The following is a 22,310-nucleotide window of genomic DNA, read 5'->3' on the forward strand; positions in this document are numbered from 1 at the left end:
GTCCTGTACAGGAATCTAAATGACATACACGATGAGTTTTTTCCACTGTATCCTTATTTGGGCTGAATATTCCTCCTTCAATACACATTTCTGCTAATTCCATCTGTTGCACCAACCAGTTAGCCTGCACCATTAGCTGCCACGCTCCAGGATGCGGGAATATCTTACAATAATGACACTGTCAGATGTGCTCATGCACACACTTCCTGTCACATTGCATTTCCCAAGCAGGGGCAGTACAGAATGGGCTTTTCCATGCCAAGTGAAAGCAATCATTTCACTTGTGCTCAGAGATTAATGCACAAACTGTGCAATTTCCAAGTCTCATTACCCCTGGAGAGAGGCAGTGTCAACAAAATTAAATCTGCCTCAATTTGAATCCGCTTCAGCTGGACCCGTACAAATGCTGCTTTCACCAAAGAATTGGTCAGCCTGCAGCAAGGTAAGACACCATCCCCTCTCAAAATAGACTAACATGGTATCCAAGCTGCTTTCAGCCTGACTAAAACAACTTGATTGGTGAAAGCATCTTTTCCATATTTAAATAATGGAAACTCTAATTGGAGTGAATATTGATATCAGTGTCAGCCATTGAGTTGGGGGCAGGGCGGATTGTGTGGTTTTAATCCATAAACTAGTCTCCCTAGTGCCGCACCTCCACCAAAAAGCATCAAGTGGAAGACAGCTATAGAATAATGTAAACTCAGCTTCAAATCATGTACAGCAGTGAGGTCTCATGGCATGATTGACAGAGGGATTTACTCAATCATCTCCAGTCTGGCTGGGACAACAAAGTACCAATACAGAAGTATTTCAGCTCAAATAAACTAAAGAACAGTACTTTCCCCAACCTCCCTGCGTAACGAGCAAGCCTTTAGCTCAGGGACAACATTATCTCCTCTGAACCAGAAGGTACAAGTCTGAATCTCATTTCAGACAGTTCCAGTGATGGAGAGTGAAGCTCTGGCTTGGAATTCTGGCTCACGGTCCAGTGCGAAACTCGTGTATGGTGATCTCCCCCACCGCCCTCCACTTGCAAGAGTCCCTAAAACCTTCCCCACTATCCACTGTATGCCTCAATGGTTAAAGATGGTTACTGTTTTAAAGGGGAGTTCACTTTGTGGCCTATCAGGCTGTTCATCAGACTGCAAACCCTTCCACTGATTGACATTATTCTCCAGCGGAAATGTACTAAGATACAAGAATGAGAGCAACCTCCCTATTTATTAAAAGCTCATGACATTGGGTATGGAATGGGGAGCTTTTGAAGTTAGAGACTGCACTTTTTCTAGTGCTCCCAAAATAATACAAATCATCTATAATATAAATGAATTCTGATGACATCAGGAAATTTGAGTTAGAGGTAACACCAATGCAAAGAGGCTATTTGATCCAGAAGAGGCAATATAGCTTCAATGATCAAAGCTAAAAGCAAAAAACTGTGGATGCTGGAAATGTGAAATAGAAACAGAAAATGCAGGGAAAACTCGGCATCTGTGGAGAAAGAAACAGAGTTAACATTTCGGGTCTGTATGACTCTTCTTCAGAGCTGAAGTGAAGTGGAAATGTGATGGATTTTATACTGTTTAAGGGGGAGTAGAGCAGGTGGAACAAAATAGAAGGTCAGGGACAGGTGGGAGCTCAGGAGAGATTGACAAAGATGTCATGGACACAAGACAAAGTGTAGCGTTACAGGCTAAAGGAGGTGCTGATAGTGGCATAAAGGTAAGATAGCAGAATGTGTTAATAGCAGAACATGGGTCAGCACAAGGCACTATCAGCACTTTGAATCTTTAACACTACCATTAACACTCCCTTGGTCTTGTGTTCATGACATGTTTGTCAAACTCTCCTGATAATAGAGTTTTATGATTCTTTTTCCCCAGAATTGCCAGCTTTTAGCTTCTTTTATGGAAAATAACAATAGGCACCCTGGCTCTACCAAGAAGTCCAGAAATGGGTCACCCATTGTTTAAGTTTCTTTCCACCATCAATCCTGTCCTTGTAAGATAAACACAGGCTACCTTTTAAGTCTAATAAACCCAGGCTTGTTTGAGTTGCATTTATAGTGTTATTACCAGTTTCTCAACCAGATGTCACCATTATCTATTGTGAAAACTTTTAGTTTTAGGAAGTTACCTTCTAAATCATGTGAAATAAGAACCAGATTTTTGCAACACTCTCAATGTAATTTCTAAACTTATGATCGCCCAGTTGCATTGTGCGAACCTGGACTAATTTTGTCAATTCCACTCAAAATCAGGTCACCACAAAGAATCAATTTCCCAACTTCCTTGCAACTGGACTGCTGATTTCCGATTTCTACACCACCTCAAGTGCAATAATATTTTAATGCTTTTATGACTCTGCACAGAACTCATGATAGGATTTGACCAACAGCGAACAATGTTATTATCACAATAAGTATGCTGTTTCTCATAAAATAATCCCTGCAGGAAGTACGTTATGCTCTTTACAGGACCATATCATTACACTTGCTCACATTATGCATGTGAGTGAATGTATGAAAAAGACAGACATACACAAGACACAAAATGAAGTGAAGAGAAAAGCCAAAAGATAGTATATTACATAAGTTGACAATAATCCAAGCAATTCAGAGAAGGAAATTTGCATTAATACGGCACATTTCATCTCCTCAGGATGTCTCGAAGCACTTTACAGTCAACGAAACAATTGAGTGCAGTCACTGTGGTAATACAAGCTTGTTAAACCCTATATAAATTGTGAGGGACTAAGACCTCAACCTGTATATTTCTCTTATAAAATATATAGAGATATACTCATTGCTCTCTCTAAAAATTTCACCTAAAATGGCTGAATCTATGCCTGTCTGTGACCCCGAACAAAACTAGCTACCTGGCAGTATCGGAGAAACTCGCATATCATTATCCCTGAAAAGCCACTAATGGCCCTGTGGGCTGTCCAGACCAAATTTAGAGAAAGCTATACCAAAGCCATCTGCATTTTCGTAACCCAGGCTAGCCACAGGAGTCTTGTTTGTCAGCTAAGGCAAAGGACCCCCCAACCTTCCTTTCAATTCTTCATGGTTGAGGCATTTAACAATCTCAGGGATCCAGACATGTCCTTTGTCAAAGACAGTGTGGAGATGTGGGAGTGATGTGACATGGGGCTCTGGCTTGTGGAACCTGTAAAATTGCCTGGTTGAACGTCAAAATCTGTCTGTTTTTTTTTAACCATCTGACTAGCAGCCTAACAGACATTGAGCTCTGGCCCAGGTTGGACACCTGGCCCTATCTACACTGCTTCTGCTGGAAATTCTATACCATCACCTACAAGACTGATTCAATTCTGCATGCCTTTCTCATCATGAGAAGTCAACCAGACTGGAAAAGTGAATTATCCAGCATTGGTTTTCAGTTCACTGACCTCCGTGAAGGAATACCTTATAGGACTTTTGATTCTGGACTCTGGAACCCAAGTGAAACAATATTTCTTTTCTCTGTGGTCTCTCCGCTCTAAATCTTTCTTTCCTCTATCCTTCTTTTACTGTATGAGTACAAAAAAGCCAACATTGCAACCCTCCTCCCGTGTTGAGTGTGTGCAAATAGACTAACCCTTTGAGTTCATCTGTCTCGAGTTTGCTGTGGAGTTATTAATAGAAAATTGGATCACACCAAAACCGAGGGATTGGGAAATATGCCACCATTTATAATGGGGGAAGCAAATCAAAAACACTTTTGTGTAGATGGGTGGTGAGAGGAGAAATTAGTGGTGTTTAAATTAACACCCACCCTGTCCGTAACACAATGCACGTCAACTCCTTAACAAATTATAACTACAGAGTCTTCACCCAACAGATCCTTCAATAATATGAAGATTATTCCTAGAACCGTTATAATTTATTGGTCAACAGTTCCTGACATTTTGAAACCAATTTTTAATAACTGCGTAATACGGGCCACCATAATCCTATGACATCTGTTCCCAGATTGCTAACTAAAAATAGTTCTGTACTATTTCTGGCACATGCAGTGTGCAATCTCTACAAGCGACTATTGCTATTACAATGTGAGCCTTTCCTTAAATTAATCTGCATTGTCATTTCGAGTGATCTGTGGTTTAATTAACTGACTATTCAACTTGTCTATGAGAATCATGTGATTTTTGGGGCGAGGAGGAATGGTGACCACAGGGAGGTGACGACTCAACACATTTCTTTCCTTCTGGCTAACAGTGGCTTCTCTATTGCATCAGCTTCATTCAACTTCATCCCTTCCTCAATCTCACTGGCCAATGTCACATGACTGTTCACTCCCATAAATCGGCATCAGGCTGCAAGTTATGCTCTCAGTCTAATATCCCAGCTCAGCTCTATCCTGAACTGCACACAACAGGAGCTCAAAATTTCCTACTATGTTCACTACTACAGGTCATTCTGCTAGGAGCCTTCCAAAGCAGCACTTTCTATTAATCCCTATTTTTCCTGCAACTACAGGCTCCCACTTTCCCCTTCAAGGCATGGCACACATCATGCGTTGACTCTACTCCAGCTCAGGGCTAACCTTCCCTTACGTATTCTGCGGCCTGGTGGGTATGAGGGACCAGATGCTCAGGCAGCCCAAGACTGCAGCAGAAGCCCCATGCACACTCTGCTCTGAAACATGCCAGATCATTGAACACAGTTGTGGTCTGAGGCTGGGACAAGTGAGGCTCCTTGTTCTTGGAGTGCTATCCAACTACCTGTGGCATTTCTACATGTTAGGCAAGGCCATATTTGCAGTGATGTCCTCCAATAAATAGCCCAGAGACACTCACTGTCAAGGTTCACAAACAATTGCCACCAATCATAGGCAACCAGCCACGGACTAAGTCTTTAAGAGAATAAGGGGAAATTGCAAAGAGTCTCCCATTGAAACGAGTTCAAAATTGCAGGTGTTGGAAACAATTTTAAATGTTATGGAAAGAAAGGAATTCCTTCATACGAACATATGAATTAGAAGGATTAGGCCACTCGGCTCCTCGTGCCTTCTCCACCATTCAATAAGATCATGGCTGATCTGATTGTAACCTCAACTCCACATTTCCTCCTACCCCTGATAATCTTTCGCCCCCATTGCTTATCAAGAATCGCCCCCTTGCTTATCAAGAACCTGTCTAGTTCTGCCTTAAAAATATTCAAAGGCTCTGCTTCCACTACCTTCTGAGAACAGAGTTTCAGAGAACTCATGATCCTCAGAGAAAAAATTTCTTATCTCTCTCTTAAATGAGCAATCCCTTATTTTTAAACAATGCCCCCTAGTTCTAGATTCCCCCACAACAGGAAACGTCCTTTCCACATTCACCCTATCAAGACCCCTCAGGATGTCCTATATTTCAATCAAGTCGCCTCTTACTCTTCTAAACTCCAGTGGAATCTAGCCTGTCCAAGCTTTCCTCATAAGACAACCCTCCCCTTCCAGGTATTGGTCTAGCAAACCTCATCTGAACTGCTTCCAACACTTTACAGCCTTCCTTAAATAAGGAGACCCAATATTGTACACATGTACTCCAGGTGTGGTCTTGTCAATGCCCTGTATAACTGAAGCATAACCCCTCTACTTGTATTCAATTGTCCTCACAATAAATAATAGCATTCGATCAGCTTTCCTAATTACTTTCTGCACCTGCATACTAACCTTTTGCAATTCATACACTAGGACACCCAGATCCCTCTGAATCTGAGCTCTGCAATCTCTCACCATTTAGATAGCATGCTTCTTTTTTATTCTTCCTGCCAAAATGGACAATTTCACATTTTCCCCAAGTTATACTCCATTTGCCAGACCTTTGCCCATTTACTTAACCTATCTAAATCCTTTTGAAGCCTCCTAATGTCCTCCTCTTCAAGCAAGAGACTCGTAAGGTAGTCACATCACTGAGAATAGGCCCTGCAGACGAGGCGGATGGAGTGGTGGCCATCTACAGGTTGGGAAAGCAAGGAGCAACAGGCTAGAGTAGGAACATGCAGAGCATGGGCAAGGTGAGGACTCTGACCAAGACAATTCAAAGGATTATAACGGCACCAAGAAACAGGCGATGGCTCAGGGGGGGTAGGGACGAGATTAGAGGTTTAGTTTGCATGCTGTAGTACTTGGAGACTTGACAGTTAGGGAGCAGCTATTATCGTTTGCCGTCCAGATCAAGAGTCCCGACGTTCTGTTGCCTCGCATGTGCTGGATGGGTCATTTCAAACGGTTGGAAAAGAATTTGGAAGGAGAAGGGCAGAATTCGAAGGCCAATCTAGAAATAAAATACTGGGATCAGTAAAAGCAGCCTTGGTGCTGTAGGATTTTCATATAACCCAAAGAGCTCACTAGTGTCTTTTAGGGACTGAAACATGCCTATCTTACCTGGTCTGGCTATGTGACTCCACAGTCCTATGGTTGGCTCTTAGTTTCCCTCTGAAGTGACCTAACAAGCCATAGGTTTACCCAGGCCAACTGGGGATAAAAGAAAGACTTGCATTTATATAGCACTCTTCATGACCACCAGGCATCTCAAGGCACCGTGCAGTCAAGTGCAGGCACCGTTGTAATATAGGAAATATGACAGCCAATTTGTACATAGCAAGCTCCCACAAATAGCAATGTGATAAATGACCAGATAATCTGCTTTTTTTTTTGAGATGTTGATTGAGGGATAAATATTGGCCAGGACACCGGGGATAACTCCCTTCCTTTTCTTCAAAATAGTGCCATGGGATCTTATATGTCTATCTGAGGGGGCAGATGGGGCCTTCATTTTGCGTTGCATCTGAAAGGCAGCATCTCGAACAGTGCAGCATTCCCACGGTACTGCACTGGAGTGTTAGCCTTACTGACAATAAATGTTGACCGTACCAAGAATTAATAAAAAATGACCTATGTTCAAATTTATAATGGCCAAGCATGATGCACCTATCAAGATAATTGGACAGCAGACTCTGTACTTTTAAAAAGAAACAAACATGGAATAATAGACACTCCACACTCTTAAAATGGTTTCAGAAAAGTCAGATGACTTCTGTGGGGTTTCTGGACAGACCGAGAAAAATGCCTGGGGAGTTACTTCAAAATGGAAATGGGATTTCCATGTGTAAGTTAACTGCCCCTCACTATTTCAATGGAAGAGATTTAAAAGACAATGGCCACCAGATCTAGTAGCACCATGGAGATGGAATGTCAAATAAGGGCTTTCAATCTGTTAATTTGTACCTGGAAAATCTATTTCCATTTTTAAGTAACTCCCTAGACACTTTGTTTCTTGCTGCTCTGTTAGTAATTTAAGTACATGCTTCATCCCTAGAACTCATCTCTTCTTGTGACTGTGTGTTTGAGGGAGAGGGTGTTTTGTTGCATTTACTTTTTTTTTTAGATATTATGTAAACAAAAGTTCATCCTTTCTTTTTGATTTAAACTGACCAGAAAAGCCTGTTTGCGTCTATTCTTTAAAGTAATAATACTAAAAAGATTTAAAACACTCCTCAAAAATACATCTTGTTGCAGTCAGCTGAGAGGTGAGGGAAAAGGGGCAAGTTATTCCACCACCTCTCCCTGTCCATAACACAATGCATGATCCGACAGTGACTGATACTTACACTGGGTAGAGGAAGTAAAGACGTGTTCAATTGCACCAAATGGAAATATCTCAAGTCAACAAGCACAAGAAATCAAGAAACAAACCAATGCATTTTGCCCTGGGCAGCAGCAACATTGCACTTTTGTTTTGTTTTTCAAGCCTCTTCCAACAATAATTAGCTAGACTAATGCCCTGGATATTTGTACCAAATATTACAAGCACAAAACAGGGCAATGCCCTGAAGCAACATTCCATGGCACCCAAGTTCTTGACATTCCTCGAAAAGACAGCTTCAGCTCCAGTCCGCACTCAAACTCAAACCAAGCAGTGGCTTGTTCCGACATCCTGTCACTTTTGGTCTCTAGTTGATGTGACACAGAATGTTAGCAGAATAAGGACACATCATAATACAGTAAAACAATCAAGTCAGAGGGAGTACAGCCGCATTAAGTTTCAAGGGAGTAAGGCAAGGCTGGATGGCCTCTACTTTAATGCCAGGAGTATTACAGGTAAAACGGATGAGTTAAGGGTGAGGATTGACACGTGGAATTGTGATATAGTAGCAATCACAGAGACGTGGTTGAGGGAGGGGCAGGATTGGCAGCTCAACATTCCAGGATATAAAATCTTCAGGCGAGACAGGGGAGGGGGGTAAAAGAGGAGGCGGCATTGCATTATCAGTTAAGGAGTCAGTTACTGCAGTAAGGAGAGATGATATCTTGGAGAGGGCATTGACTGAAGCTTTGTGGGTAGAGCTTAGGAATAAAAAAAAAGGGGCAGCTACATTGTTAGGTGTTTATTATTGACCCGCAGATAGTCAGCAGGAAATTGAGGAGCAAATATGTGCACAATTTGCAGAGGTGTGTAAAAACAATAATAGGGTAATTATATTAAGTGATTTCAACTTTCCCAACATTAATTTGGATATACATAGTGTTAAGGGCTTGGATGGAGTGGATTTCTTGAAATGTGTACAGGAGAACTTTTTAGGTCAATATGTAGAGGGTCCAACAAGGGACGTCGCAGTGCTGGACCTAATTCTGGGGAATGAAGCCGGACAGGTGGCTGAGGTGGTGGTGGGGGAGCATTTTAGTGATAGTGACCACAACATGGTACAATTTAAGCTTGTTATGGACAAAGAAATAGACAAGTTGCAAAAAAATGTTTTGGACTGGGGGAGAGCAGATTTTCGTAAAATAAGGCAGGATCTGGCCAAGGTAGACTGGGAACAGATACTTGTGGGGAAATCTACAGAAGAGCAGTGGGGGGTGTTCAAAAAGGAAATGGGGAGGGTACAGGCTCAACATGTTCCTTCTTAGGTGATAGGAAGGAGTAACAAGCTCAGAGAACCATGGATGACCAGAGATACTCAGGATACGATGAGAAGGAAAAGAGAGACTTTTAGCAGGTACAAGGGAAGCAAATCAGCAGAGGCATTAGTGGAGTACAGAAAGTGCAGGGTGGAGCTTAAGAAAGCAATTAGGAGAGCAAAGAGGGGATATGAGAAAGCTCTGGCTGGTAGAAGTAGGGAAAATCCCAAGATATTCTACAAATATATCAATGGGAAGAGGATAACCAGGGAAAGAGTAAGGCCCATTAGGGACCAAGGGGGCAATCTATGGGTGGAGCCAGAGGACATCGGTAGAGTGTTGAACGAATACTTCACATCTGTCTTCACCCAAGAGAATGAGGATGAAGGTATGGAACTTGGGGAGAGAGACTGCAAGGTTCTTGAGCAAATTGATATAGGGGGTGACAAAGTACTGGAGGTGTTGGCAGGCTTAAAAGTGGACAAATCTCCAGTTCCGGATGATCTGTGTCCCGGACTGCTGAGGGAGGCAAGAGAGGAGATCACAGGGGCTCTGACCCAAATTTTTAATTCCTCTCTGGCCACGGGGGAGGTGCCAGAGGACTGAAGAACAGCTAATGTAGTTCCCCTATTTAAGAAGGGTTGTAGAGATAAGCCAGGGAACTACAGACCAGTGAGTCTCACATCAGTGGTAGGGAAACTATTAGAGAAAATTCTGAAGGAGAGAATCTATCTCCACTTGGAGAGGCAAGTTTTGATCAGGGATAGTCAGCATAGCTTTGTCAGAGGCAGGTCATGCCTAACAAATTTGATTGAATTTTTTGAGGAGGTGACCAGGTGTGTAGATGAGGGTAGTGCAGTTGATGTAGTTTATATGGATTTCAGCAAAGCCTTTGACAAGGTCCCACATGGGAGACTTATAAAGAAGGCAAATGCACATGGGATACAGGGTAATGTGATAAGGTGGATTCAAAATTGGCTTAGCTGTAGGAGAGAGGGTGATGACAGAAGGATGCTTTAGTGACTGGAAGCCCGTGTCCAGTGGCGTACCACAGGGATCTGTGCTGGGTCCCCTATTATTTGTTATTTATATAAACGACAAAGATGACTACGTGGGGGGTAGGCTTAGTAAGTTTGCGGATGACACAAAGATTGGCCGGGTGGTTAACAGTGATGTTGAGTGTCTTGGGCTACAGGAAGATATAGACGGGATGGTCAAATGGGCAGATAAGTGGCAGATGGAATTTAACCCTGAAAACTGTGAGGTGATAACTTTGGAAGGAATAATTTGACAAGGAAGTATTCAATGAACTGCATGACACTAGGAAGTTCTGAGGGACAAAGGGACCTTGGCGTACGTGTCCATAGATCTCTGAAGGTAGAGGGGCATGTAAGTGGGGTGGTGAAAAATATATATGGGACACTTGCCTTTATCAATCGAGGCATAGATTACAAAAGTAGGGAGGTCATGTTGGAGTTGTATAGAACCTTGGTGAGGCCACAGCTGGAGTACTGTGCGCAGTTCTGGTCTCCACATTATAGGAAGGATGTGATTGCACTGGAGGGGGTGCAGAGGAGATTCACCAGGATGTTGCCTGGGATGAAACAATTAAGTTATGAAGAGAGGTTGGATATGCTTGGGTTGTTTTCGTTGGAGCAGAGAAGACTGAGGGGCGACCTGATCGAGGTGTACAAGATTATGAGGGGCATGGACAGGGTGGATAAGGAGCAGCTGTTCCCCTTAGTTGAAGGGTCAGTCATGAGGGCACACAAGTTCAAGGTGAGGGGCAGGAGGTTTAGGAGGGATGTGAGGAAAAACTTTTTTACCCAGAGGGTGGTGACGGTCTGGAATGCGCTGCCTGGGAGGGTGGTGGAGGCAGGTTGCCTCACATCCTTTATAAAGTACCTGGATGAGCACTTAGCATGTCATAACATTCAAGGCTATGGGCCAAGTGCTGGTAAATGGGATTAGGTAGATAGGTCAGGTGTTTCTCACGTGTCGGTGCAGACTTGATGGGCCGAAGGGCCTCTTCTGCACTGAGGTTCTGTGATGACCATGGCCCTCAAGTGTTGCTTGCTTTCTCCATCAAGGTCTGGCAAGGCACAGGCAGTTTCTCCTTAACCCCATGTATCTGGTTCCTTTTTGACACCTACATCTTTAGAAACTACAACCATCTCCCAGTTCAATTGTAGACACAGGGCTTCTTGGTTTGTCGCTCCTCATCCCAATCACTAAGCTTTGGATACTTGAATGCAAAAACCTATGCCCGGACTCCAGGTAACACTTCCCAGGAGTCATACCAAGTCCCAGAGTTTTCTTATTGCCTTCACACTGGATAACTGATTTCAGATGGTAGAGACCCCTTAAGAAGGCAGCCTGCCCAGCGCTAGAGACAACATATTCTTGGGCGTTCATGTGTTGCATATCATGTTCACTCTTGGCTTAATCCACATCCTTGTGTGATGGGCTTATGCAAAGAGGCGTGCACCGCTATAAAGCCCCCAGGATACTTAATTACTAGATGGAATTGGCTGGAGCCCACCCACCAGAACTGCTCCCACCCTCCACCTTAGTTTGGTTTTGAGACTCAGACATGGACAGGGTGGCGCACTGCTCTTGCAGCATGTCCACACATTTCATCTGTTGGGCTACTGTCCAATGTGATAGATATAGAATACTAGAAGGGTAATTCCAAGATCCTATGCTCCTCACAGTGAACTGCGCTCAATGGAAGTATAGGTCTGGGGAGACTGTGGTGTAGTGGCAATGTCACTGGGCTGGTAATCCGGAGGTCCTAGCTAATACTCTGGGGACATGGGTTAAAATCCCACCATGGCAGCTGGTGGAATTTAAATTCAATTAATAAACCTGGAATTAAAATAAAAGGCTTGACTCAGTAATAGTGACCATGAAACCATTGTTGAAAAAACCCACCTAGTTCACTAACTTCCTTTAAGGAAGGAATTCTGCCGTCCTTACCTGGTCGGGCCTACATGTGACACCAGACTCACTGCCCTCTGAAACGGCCTAGCAAGTAACTCAGTTGCATTAAACCACTACAAAGTCTAAAGGAATGAACATGGTTGTGTGTGTGTATGTGCATGTGTGTGCGTGTGCCTGTGCACGTGTGCGCGCAGCTGGTCTGAAGGCTTTGATGTAAACATGGGGGAAGTTTAGAATCTAAAATGTAAAAGGATATTTGCATTTTTAAATAAGCCAAACTAGATTGTTTTCAAAGGAGGGGTGAAATGTGCCACCTAGCCAGGGGAAGTTTAGAAACAGTATGTTTATTTTACCAAAGATTACTGGTAAAGCCTAGTGCTATGAGAGATTTTTATTATCAGGAAGATAAAGCCCAAAGACTTGGTGAAACAATGGGAATTTGCATTCAATGGGGAAAATATGTAGGCACGTCAGACACATACCACTATTTTACAATAATTTTCAATGTAATTGGAATTTATTATATCTCCCTGACAGCCTCAAGTTCCCTTTGAACATCCCTTTCCATTGGGACTGGAGAAGATTGTCCCAACACAGCGTAATTTTCAAAATGGAGCACTACAACTTCAGATATGCTTGAAGTTCCTGACAACAGCATTCATCAAACCACTGATAGAAGCACCAACACCAACTTCCCCTGTTAGAGATTGTTCCGTGGCTCTCATCTACCCTTACATGGAAAATGGAGCTTGATTACACATCTCCAGTTGCAGCTATGTGCTCCCACAGTTTCCAGCTTTGTGAGTTGCATGAAACACTAGATCAGAGAGCTACTTCGGTGGCCTTCACTCCCCTGTGCTTTAAGCTGTGCAATCTCATACAAATATAAAAACAGAAAACTACTGCGGATGCTGGAAAACCAAAACAAAAACAGAATTACCTGGAAAAACTCAGCAGGTCTGGCAGCATCGGTGGAGAAGAAAAGAGTCGACGTTTCGAGTCCTCATGACCCTTGAGGACTCGAAACGTCAACTCTTTTCTTCTCCGCCGATGCTGCCAGACCTGCTGAGTTTTTCGAATCTCATACAAAGCCTTGTCCTACACAATCCCCAAGGCTTTGCAATCCAGCACATCAAATGTTTGTGGCCTGATAACCTAAAGAATGACCTTTTATAATGGATATCATTCGGATTGCTTAGCATTTTACAAGGTCCTCTTGTAGAGGTTTTTACAACAATCGATGATAGTTTCGGAGTCACCATTACGGAGTCTAGCTTTATATTCCAGATTTTATTAATTGAATTTAAATTCCACCAGCTGCTATGGTGGGATTTAAACCAACATCCCCAGAGCATTAGCCTGGGCCTGTGGATTACTAGTCCAGTGATATTACTACACCGTCATCTTCTCTCAGACAGACAAGATAACACTTCAGGTTCATGTGACTAGTTCAAGAATCTGGTTTGCTCTGTGCAAGTTAAAAAGCTGCATCTGTTTTTTCTTTTGATGCAGATAAATTTGCAAAGCTGGTCTTTGTGCACAGAATGAGCCTCAGACTCTCCAGGCAGCCAGCTTTCTGCACAGAGAGGAAAATAAAATAATCGGGTAGTTCAAGACCAACTCTAGCAGGAGTCTGGTGAAGACACCTACGACGTTGGATGACCTGAAGGTGTAAAATTAAAAATGGAAAGAAAAACAGCATTATAATGAGCTTATTGCAAATCTTCTCATTACACTGGCATCGACTGAAGGCTTGCTATAATCAGCAGAGGAGATCAAACCTCAATGAGAGAATAACATGATAAAGAACAGCTTTGTCAGTGCTAAATTGGTAAGATAAGTAAAGAAACATAGAAAATGAGGTTGTCATTCGGTCCTTCGAGCCTGCTCCACCATTCAATATGATCATGGCTGATGATCTATCTCAATGCCGTACTCCTGCGCTCTCCTCATACTGCTTGAGGCCTTTAGAGTCCAGAAATCTATTTCCTTCTTCAGTATATTCAGTGACATGGCTCCACAGGCTTGTGGTGCAGAATTCCATAGGTTCACCACCCTCTGAGTGAAGACATTTCTCCTCTCATATCCTGAGACTGTGACCTCTTGTTGTGGACCCCTCCCCCAGCTAGAGGAAGTATCATCCCTGCATCCAATCTGTCCATCCCTGTCAGAAATTTATATGTTTCAATTAGATCTCCTTTCATTCTTCTAAATTCCAGTGAATTAAGGCCTAGTTGGTCCAATCTGTCCTCATACGACAATCCTGCCATCCCAGAAATCAGCCTGGTGAGCCTTCGCTGCACTCCCTCTATAGGAAGTATATCCTTTCTTAGGTAAGGAGACCAAAACTGCACACAATACTCCTGAGGTGTGGTCTCACCAAGGCCCTGCACAGCTGCAGTAAGACATCCTTACTCCTGTACTCAAGTCCTCTCGCAATGAAGGCCAACATATCATTTGCCTTCCTAGCTGCTTGCTGCACCTGCATGCCTGCTTTCAGTGATTGATGTACAACGACACCCAAGTCCCTTTGTACATCAACATTTCCCAATCAATCACCATTTAAATAATACTCTGCCATTCTGTTTTTCCTCCCAAAGTGGATAATTTCGCACTTATCCACGTTATACTGCATCTGCCTGTATCTGCCCACTCACTCAATGTGTCTAAATCACCTTGAAGCCTCTTAACACCTTCCTCATTGCACACATTCCAACCAAGTTTCGTGTTGTCAACAAACTTGAAAATATTACATTTGGTTCACTCATCCAAATCATTGATATATATTGTGAATAGCTGAGGCCCAAGCACTGATCCCTGCGGTACCCCACTGGTCACCGCCTGCCACACCGAAAAAGACCCATTTATTCCTACTCTCTGTTTCCTGTCTGCTAACCAATTCTCAAACCTACCGTCTAGAAGAACAAGGGCAGCAGATAGATATACCACCGCCTGTAAGTTTCCCTCCAAGTCACTCACCATCCTGACTTGGAAATATATCGCCGTTCCTTCACTGTCGCTGGGTCAAAATCCTGTGGCTCCCTTCCTAAGAGCACTGTGGGTGTATCTACACATGGTTCAACTGCAGCAGTTCAAGAAGGCAGCTCACCACCACCGTCTCAAGGGCAACTAGGGATGGGCAATAAATGCTGGCCCAGCCAGCGAAGCCCACATCCCATGAATGAGTAAAAAAAATCCATGCCAATATATTATCCCCAATCCCAAGTACTTTAATTTTACACACTAACCTCTTATGCGGGACTTTATCAAAAGCTTTCTGAAAATCCAAATACACCACATCCACTGATTCTCTCTTATCTATTCTGCTAGTTACATCCTCAGAGAACTCCAGTAGGTTTGTCAAACATGATTTCGCTTTCATAAATCCATGCTGACTTTGCCTAATCCCATTGATATTTTCTAAGTGTCTTGTTATCACATCCTTCATAACAGACTCTAGCATATTCCCTACTACTGACGTTGAGCTAACCGGTCTATAATTCCGTTATCTCCCTCCCTCCCTTTTTAAACAATGGGGTTACATTTGTCACCCTTCAATATGCCAGGACTGCTCACAAATCTACAGAATTTTGGTGGATGGCAACCAATGTATCCACTTTTTCCTTTAATATCCTGGGATGCAGATTATCGGACCCTGGGGATTTATCAGCTTTCAGTCCCATTAATTTCTCCAGCACTATTATTTTAGTAATATTAATTTCCTTCAATTCCTCCTTCTCACTAGACCCTTGGTTCTCTCATATTCCTGGGAAGTTATTTGTGTCTTCCTCCGTGAAGAGAAAACTAAAATCGTTGTTTAATTGCTCTACCATTTCCTTGTTTTCTATTATCAATTCTCCCATTTCAGTCTATAATTATAAATTCTTCTGTTTCTAATGTATTAGATTCATCATGCACTCACTTGTGGCATAAAATAGAGCACTTTAAGAATTGTGTATGGCATGCTTAAGGAAGCTGAAGGATGATTTTGTACAGTCATTAGTGAAGAATAGTTACTTCAAGTCAAATGTCATCAAAATTCATCTTTGCGTTTTCTTCCTGCCAGCACCCCGATAACATCAACACTCCCCACATGTCCCCTGATAATATCGACACAAATACACGCATTCACAGCAAGGAAACTGATGTCTTTCAGAACGAGTACTGATGACGGGACCTTCACATGCTCTCTTTGGCACAGCACCACAGTTGATATAAAGAGACCTTTCAATGGTCATTTCCCCCGGCAGGACAGGGGTCAGCCCATTAGCAGCTTGACAGAAGCTGTCCGAGGCCAAAATCTCTCTCAAATATCATCTTTAGAAAACTGCAACAGTAACACCCTGTGGCACTACTCACAATGAAGAAAGCATATCAGCTAACACACAGTGGATAATACATCTGATGTCCCGCGGCACTAGAAAAGTCCAAAAAATCTCTTTTGCAGCAATTGTCTTTCTGCTAATTCCCTTTCACTGTTTTTTATCCCCCTTTTAATCTTCCATCCTCTTTCACTGTTAAGCTGTGACACACTGTTCAATGTATCACTGTCCTTTGTACTAGTTGGAAGCTCCCCTCAGCCCTTTCCACCATCTACAAGGCACAAGTCAAGAGCGTGATGGAATACATGTGCCTGGATGAGTGCAGCTCCAACACTCAAGGAGCTCAACACCATCCAGATCAAAGCAGCCCACTTCATCTTCACCCCATCCACCACCCTGTAGTGGCAGCACTATGTACCATTTACAAGATGCACTGCAGCAACTCACCAAGGTTCCTTTGGCAGCATCTCCCAAATCCACCATCTCTACCACCTAGGAGGACAAGAGCAGCAGATGCATGGAACACCACAATCTGCAAGTTCCCCTCCAAGTCACACACCACCCTGACTTAAACATACATTGCCATTCCTTCATTGTTGCTGTGTTATAATCCAGGAACACACTGCCTAACAGCACCCTGGGTGTACCTACACCACATGGGTTGCATGATTCAAGGCACCATCCTCTCAAGAGCAATTAAGAATAGTGAATAAATGCTGGCCTCATTAGCGACACCCACATCATATGAATAAAAAAATACACTGACCCTTGCCTCTTCACAGCACCTCTCTGAGTGTCCACTAAAGGAATGTTGCACTGTCAAAGTTTCAACCTTTGGGATAAGAGGTTAAACTGAGGCTGTCTGTCCTCAGGTGAACGATTCCCAAGTTATGCACTTCTCTGCTAAAACTTACAGATCCCTCTGCTGTCCTATCTTCCCGTACAAGGTGCCTATTTATTTTGTCTTGCAACAATTTGTACTTATCCCAGTTTCACCTCCCGCTCTTTGGCCTAACAGCTGCCAACTTCTCCATATCTGTCTGGTAACTAATAAATGGTCATTGACCGTTTTCTCTCTCCACCAATGCTGCGTGGCCTGCTAAATATTTCCAGCATTTTCAGTTTTTATCTCTTTGGTAACTGGACTGCTTGCTCCTATCAGTCCTATCAGTCTACTGCCCCTCCCAACTTGGGATATCAGCAACCTTTACCTCGCCCTTTAAATCATTAAAATGCACATAGTAAACTACAGCCCAAGAACCAACCACCAATGTAACTCCACTGGCCACCTGTCTTCACATAGTTGTTGCTCCAACAACCATTCTTTGCATCCTCAGATTCAACCATCTAGGCCTCCATTTCAAAAGCTTCCCTCCTAATTCCATACCTTTCTATTTTGTCATTTTCCATGTGATAAGTAATGCCCTGAACTCAATGTGCATGAAATCTATTGAACTCTGACCTTCTGACTCAATTAAATCCTCAAACATCTGGATCTGCCCAGCATTTGTTGGCATCTGTAAACATCTGCTGACAACTCCTCAAATCAATCTATGAATTTCTGCTGCTTCGCTATTTAGCTACATTGAATATGTCCACTGACTGATGCTGATCTCGCAGCTCAGCAGTTCCCTGGATCATTCTTATCCTATTAGCATATTTGTGTCTCTCTAGTCCTTCTTTTATCTAGTGACTGTAGTTTGTGTGTCAAGATCATTGGATTACTATCCAAGAAGGAAGACGGTGCAGGCTACGGGGAGAAGGCTGGGGAATAGCACTAGATAAATTGCTCCTTTGGAGAGCCAGCACAGGCATGACAGGCTGAATGGCCTCCTCCTCTGCTGTAACCATTCTGTGAAGATGGGACTGATGTTATTTGTCAGCTCCTTTGATACCCCTGTGGTTGTTAAAGGCTGGGTTACCTTGGCCACTTTTAGTGAACCATCCACAAATGGTCCTTTACAAGGAAAGATTATACCCTCTTTCAAGAGGGTATAATTACTCAAAACTACACACTGCATGCTGCACACAGGCATTCATACACAAGTTTGTCAGCTTTATCCAAATCAATTTCAATCAATGAAGTGTTACAACTCAACTTATCAACAGCAATTTCTGAGATTTACAACATAGCATTGTCAAGTTACTTTACCAAGTGAAGGCTACTTCAGAGGAGCTGCCCAATGGTATGGACAAATAGCCCTTTGTGAGGTGATTAAAAATAGAATTAGTGGGTAAGCTCCAGTAATGAATCTTGGAGAAGAATTTAACTAAAAGGGCAATCATTAGTGCCCATGAGAAAGCCAACAAGTGGGCCAGTTAACATACAGCTGCTAGTGTAACACTCACCATTAGCACACAGTTACTAAAATCATCGGCTTTCCAAAATACCAAGTATTTGCATTATCAGCACTGCATAAACATTCTTACCAGAGCAAGGTTTGAAATCACTTACCTCATTGTAGCACCTGTGCCAATAAAGGCAGCGTTTACATAGCGCCTTTCACAACCTCAGGGTGTTCCAAAGTGTTTGAGTGAAGCCTTTCTTGAAGGGTACTCATTGTTTTAATGTAGGAAGCACAGCAGCCAGTTGTTTGCAAACAACAAGGTCCCACAAACTATGGCACAGATGACTGGACAATCTGTTTTTGGAGTTATTGGTTAAGGGATAACTATTGGTCAGGAGACAGTGCAGCACTCCTTCAGTGCTGCAGTGGAGTGTCAGTCTAAATTTTGTGTTCAAGTCTCTAGAGTGAGGCTCGACCAACGGCCACCTGACCCGAAGGAGAGAGTGCTACCCATTGAGCCGTAGCTGACACCTCCTGAACAGCCTTATGTATCATTTACTTTAACATGTGCTTTACCCCAGGAACAGGCACTTGGCAACAAGAAGAATTAAAGCAGGTAGAAAAACAGAAAGAAGCAAAATGCTGTGGCTGCTGGAGATCTGAAATAAAAACAAAGTGATGGAAAAATTCAGCAGGTCCGGCAGCATCTGTGGAGAAAGAAACAGCCAACGTATCAAGTCCAAATATGACTCTTCTTCAGAAGACCCAAACAGGCTCAAAACGTTAACTCCATTTCTCTATCCATAGATGCTGCCAGACCTGAGTTTTTCCAGCACTTTGTTTTTATTTGAGAAACACAACAGTTAGTCACATAAGGAGTGGAGATTTTCATCCAGCATGGTTATTCACCACAATGCACTGTAAGCAGAATACCATTTCCTCTTCACGTGTCCCAAATGGTGCACCTCCTCCCACACAAGCACTCTATTTATATAACCAACATCATTCTCCTGCCTTGGCTATGCATTCACGCACCTTTTTCAACGATAACTCCTGCTGTGTGCTCATCATCTCTGAAGCACCATGACATGTTTTACTGTGGTAAAGTTGCTTATATAGATACCAGCAATACTTGTAATAGGCATAGAGTGCCAAGCTCACCTTTCTCAAGATACTCTTCCAGGCCTCGCCGCCTGGCATCCAACTGCTGCTCTGAGAGTGAAAATGGCCACTTCCTCGGGAGTTTTGGGAAATGGAAGTCAGAAAATTCCCTCTTCAAATTCTGGTGAAGGATAGTGAATTCACGGAAGCGTCGAGAGCAGAGCTGACGTCCAGCCATGTAAATGTTGAAGACCTAAAACAAAGCAGCATTAGCAGGTTGGAGATTGCTGCAACAGTTCAAAAAAAAAAATATGAAAACAACTTTTAGCTATCAATATTTCATATTTTCAAGTATATTTATTTTAAATATGGTGCAGTGGGCAGCAATCTTGCCCCTGAGCAAGTAGGTTGTGGGTTGAAATCCTACTCCTCTCACTCAAGCACATAGTCCAGGCTGACACACTGGGGCAGTGCTGCAAAGTTGGAGGTGCAGTCTTACAGATGTGACATTAAACCGAGGCCATGTCTGCCCTTTCGTAAATGACCCCACGATGCAATTCAAAGTGCAGCAGGGGATCTCTCTTGCTGTTTATTCCTCCAGCATCATTAAAATAAATAAATTGTCTAGTTACATATCTCATGGTTGTTTGTGTGTAAACTGCCTGCAACATTTTACTATATTACAACGGAGATTGCACTTCAACAGTATTTCATTGCATTGTGAAGCAGCTTAGGGCATCCTGAGATCATATATAAAAGTACTTCCTTCTTCAATCATAATGAAACTCATTTAATTCAGCACCTTCCGAAGCTGTGACCTCTACTACTAGAAGGACAAGAGCAGCATATACATGGGAACAGTGCCTGCAAGTTTCTCTCCAAGCCACACATCATCCTGGCTTGAAACATGTCACTGTTCCTTCACTGCTGCTGGGTCAAAATGCTGGAACTCCCTCCCTAACAGTACTGTGGGTGTACCTACACCACATGGACTGCAGCGGTTTAAGGCTGCGGTTCACCACCGCCTTCTCAAGGGCAATTAGGGGTGGGCAACAAATGCTGGCCCAGCCAGCGATGCTCACATCCCATAAAATTTTTTTTTTTGAAAGTTTTCCTAAACTCTTGCATGCTTCTAGAGTCAGAGAGACTATTGCTTCCATCCCAAAAATCCTTCCCTACTTTTAAAAGGTGCCTAAAAACCCTGACCTTTTCCCAGTCTGCTGCCAATTTTTCTTGCACTCTGTAACGTGAGCATGGTAGAAATACAGCTGCATCGGGCAGTAAGTGTTCAACAACCACCAGTCAGTTGGGCACTGATAAATAACAATGGTCCACGAAAGCTCACTCAGCAGATGGTTAATAATCACAGCATCTGTGCAAACCCCAGGTTAACAACTGAAGTGACTTCAACTTCCGTCACAGTGAGATGAGAAATTGAACAAATATGGTAAAACAAGACCAGAATAAAATGACCGTGAAAGCTGCTGGGCTGTCATATAATAGTGGGGGCTTCTGGTGTACAAATTGGCTGTTGTGTTTCCTACTCCATTGCAACACTTCAAAAAGTACTTTATTGGCAGTAATGCAGATTGGGTAATCCTGAGATTGTGCAAGTGGCTATATAACAATAAGTTTTCTTTCCTCTTGACTGGTTCACCAACACCCTACCTGGTCAGGCCACTTGATTCCAGTCCACATCTCTTTGGTGCCCTTGAGGCAACTAGGGATGGGCAGTAAATGTAGCCTTGTCAACACGGCCCAGACTACAAAAGCAAATAGAAAGGCTGTGCCAAGGCCTTATTGTTTGTTGGCAAATCATTTGTATAAAAATCCCATTAACTGGCATTTGTCAGAGTATCCAAGCTTGCTGTGTTGAATGTACAATAAAGGTCAAATCTGTTGATCTAGCGTTGGACTTATCAAAAGGAGTGGCAAGCCAGTTGGAAAACCCAATTACTCACCACAAATCTCTCCCCATTCCGCTCAACATGCTTGTAGCCAGGGATTGAGATTGGCACTGCTCGCTTCTCACTGTAGTCATAGTAGATGTTCCCGGAGGAGTCATCACCAGGATCGAGCCGATCGGCTTCTTGTTGCGGAACAGACAGCACGGTCAGAATCAACTCCCGATCTCCGGCCCGAATCAGGTCTACAACTTGTTTATGCGTCGCTCCCTCAACATTAACGCCATTCCTGGAAAGGCAATGAACAGCATTGTTAGAAATTTATAACAGACGGAGGAACTGCAACACATTGTGGTTATGCAGACAACTGGTTCAAGGTGACAGTCAGAATTTCAGCATATTAAACAGTGCCGTACGGATGGAGTGCTGCACTGTTTTAGGTGCTATCTTCTGAATGAGATGCTAAATCCAGGCCCATTTAAGTAGATGTAAGAGATCCCATTGCGTTATTCAAAGAGGAGCTGGGAAATTCACCACATATTCCTAAACTAACACCATTAAAAGCAGAACAATTTGTTGTTCATGGATCTTTCCATGTTGAAGTTTGCTGTAGCACTTACCTATAAAAAGTGACTATACCAAAAGTAATTAAATGGCTGAAAGTGCCATGTGTAAAGTTCTATGTAAATGCAGGTCCTCGCTTTTCTTTCCATAGGGCTTGAAATTCATACAAGGTCAATATGTTGTCTGTCAATTTGCATCAACTTATTAAATATCAAATGTTTTGAGCCTAGTTAGCTGTTGTTTTTTTTTTTAATTATAGAAAGATGCTTGTTGATCCTGTTTGTTGACGCCTTCTTC

At 43.0% G+C, this 22,310-nt stretch overlaps 1 protein-coding gene across 2 annotated transcripts in view; it reads right to left on the reverse strand.

The window, feature by feature from the left end:
• Nucleotides 1-22,310, reverse strand: part of LOC144670123 (sorting nexin-27-like) — a 106,317-nt gene that overhangs the window by 39,122 nt on the left and 44,885 nt on the right. For both annotated transcript variants that reach the window (XM_078532563.1, XM_078532564.1), the window contains exons 2-3: nucleotides 21,507-21,738; nucleotides 19,606-19,798 (exon numbers count right to left, since the gene is read on the reverse strand). In XM_078532563.1, the coding sequence (XP_078388689.1) occupies nucleotides 19,606-19,798; nucleotides 21,507-21,738 (425 nt within the window). The remainder of the gene's footprint in view (nucleotides 1-19,605; nucleotides 19,799-21,506; nucleotides 21,739-22,310) is intronic.

The sequence above is a fragment of the Cetorhinus maximus genome, chromosome 30, assembly GCF_964194155.1.
Source record: "Cetorhinus maximus chromosome 30, sCetMax3.hap1.1, whole genome shotgun sequence".
NCBI classification, from domain to species: domain Eukaryota; kingdom Metazoa; phylum Chordata; class Chondrichthyes; order Lamniformes; family Cetorhinidae; genus Cetorhinus; species Cetorhinus maximus.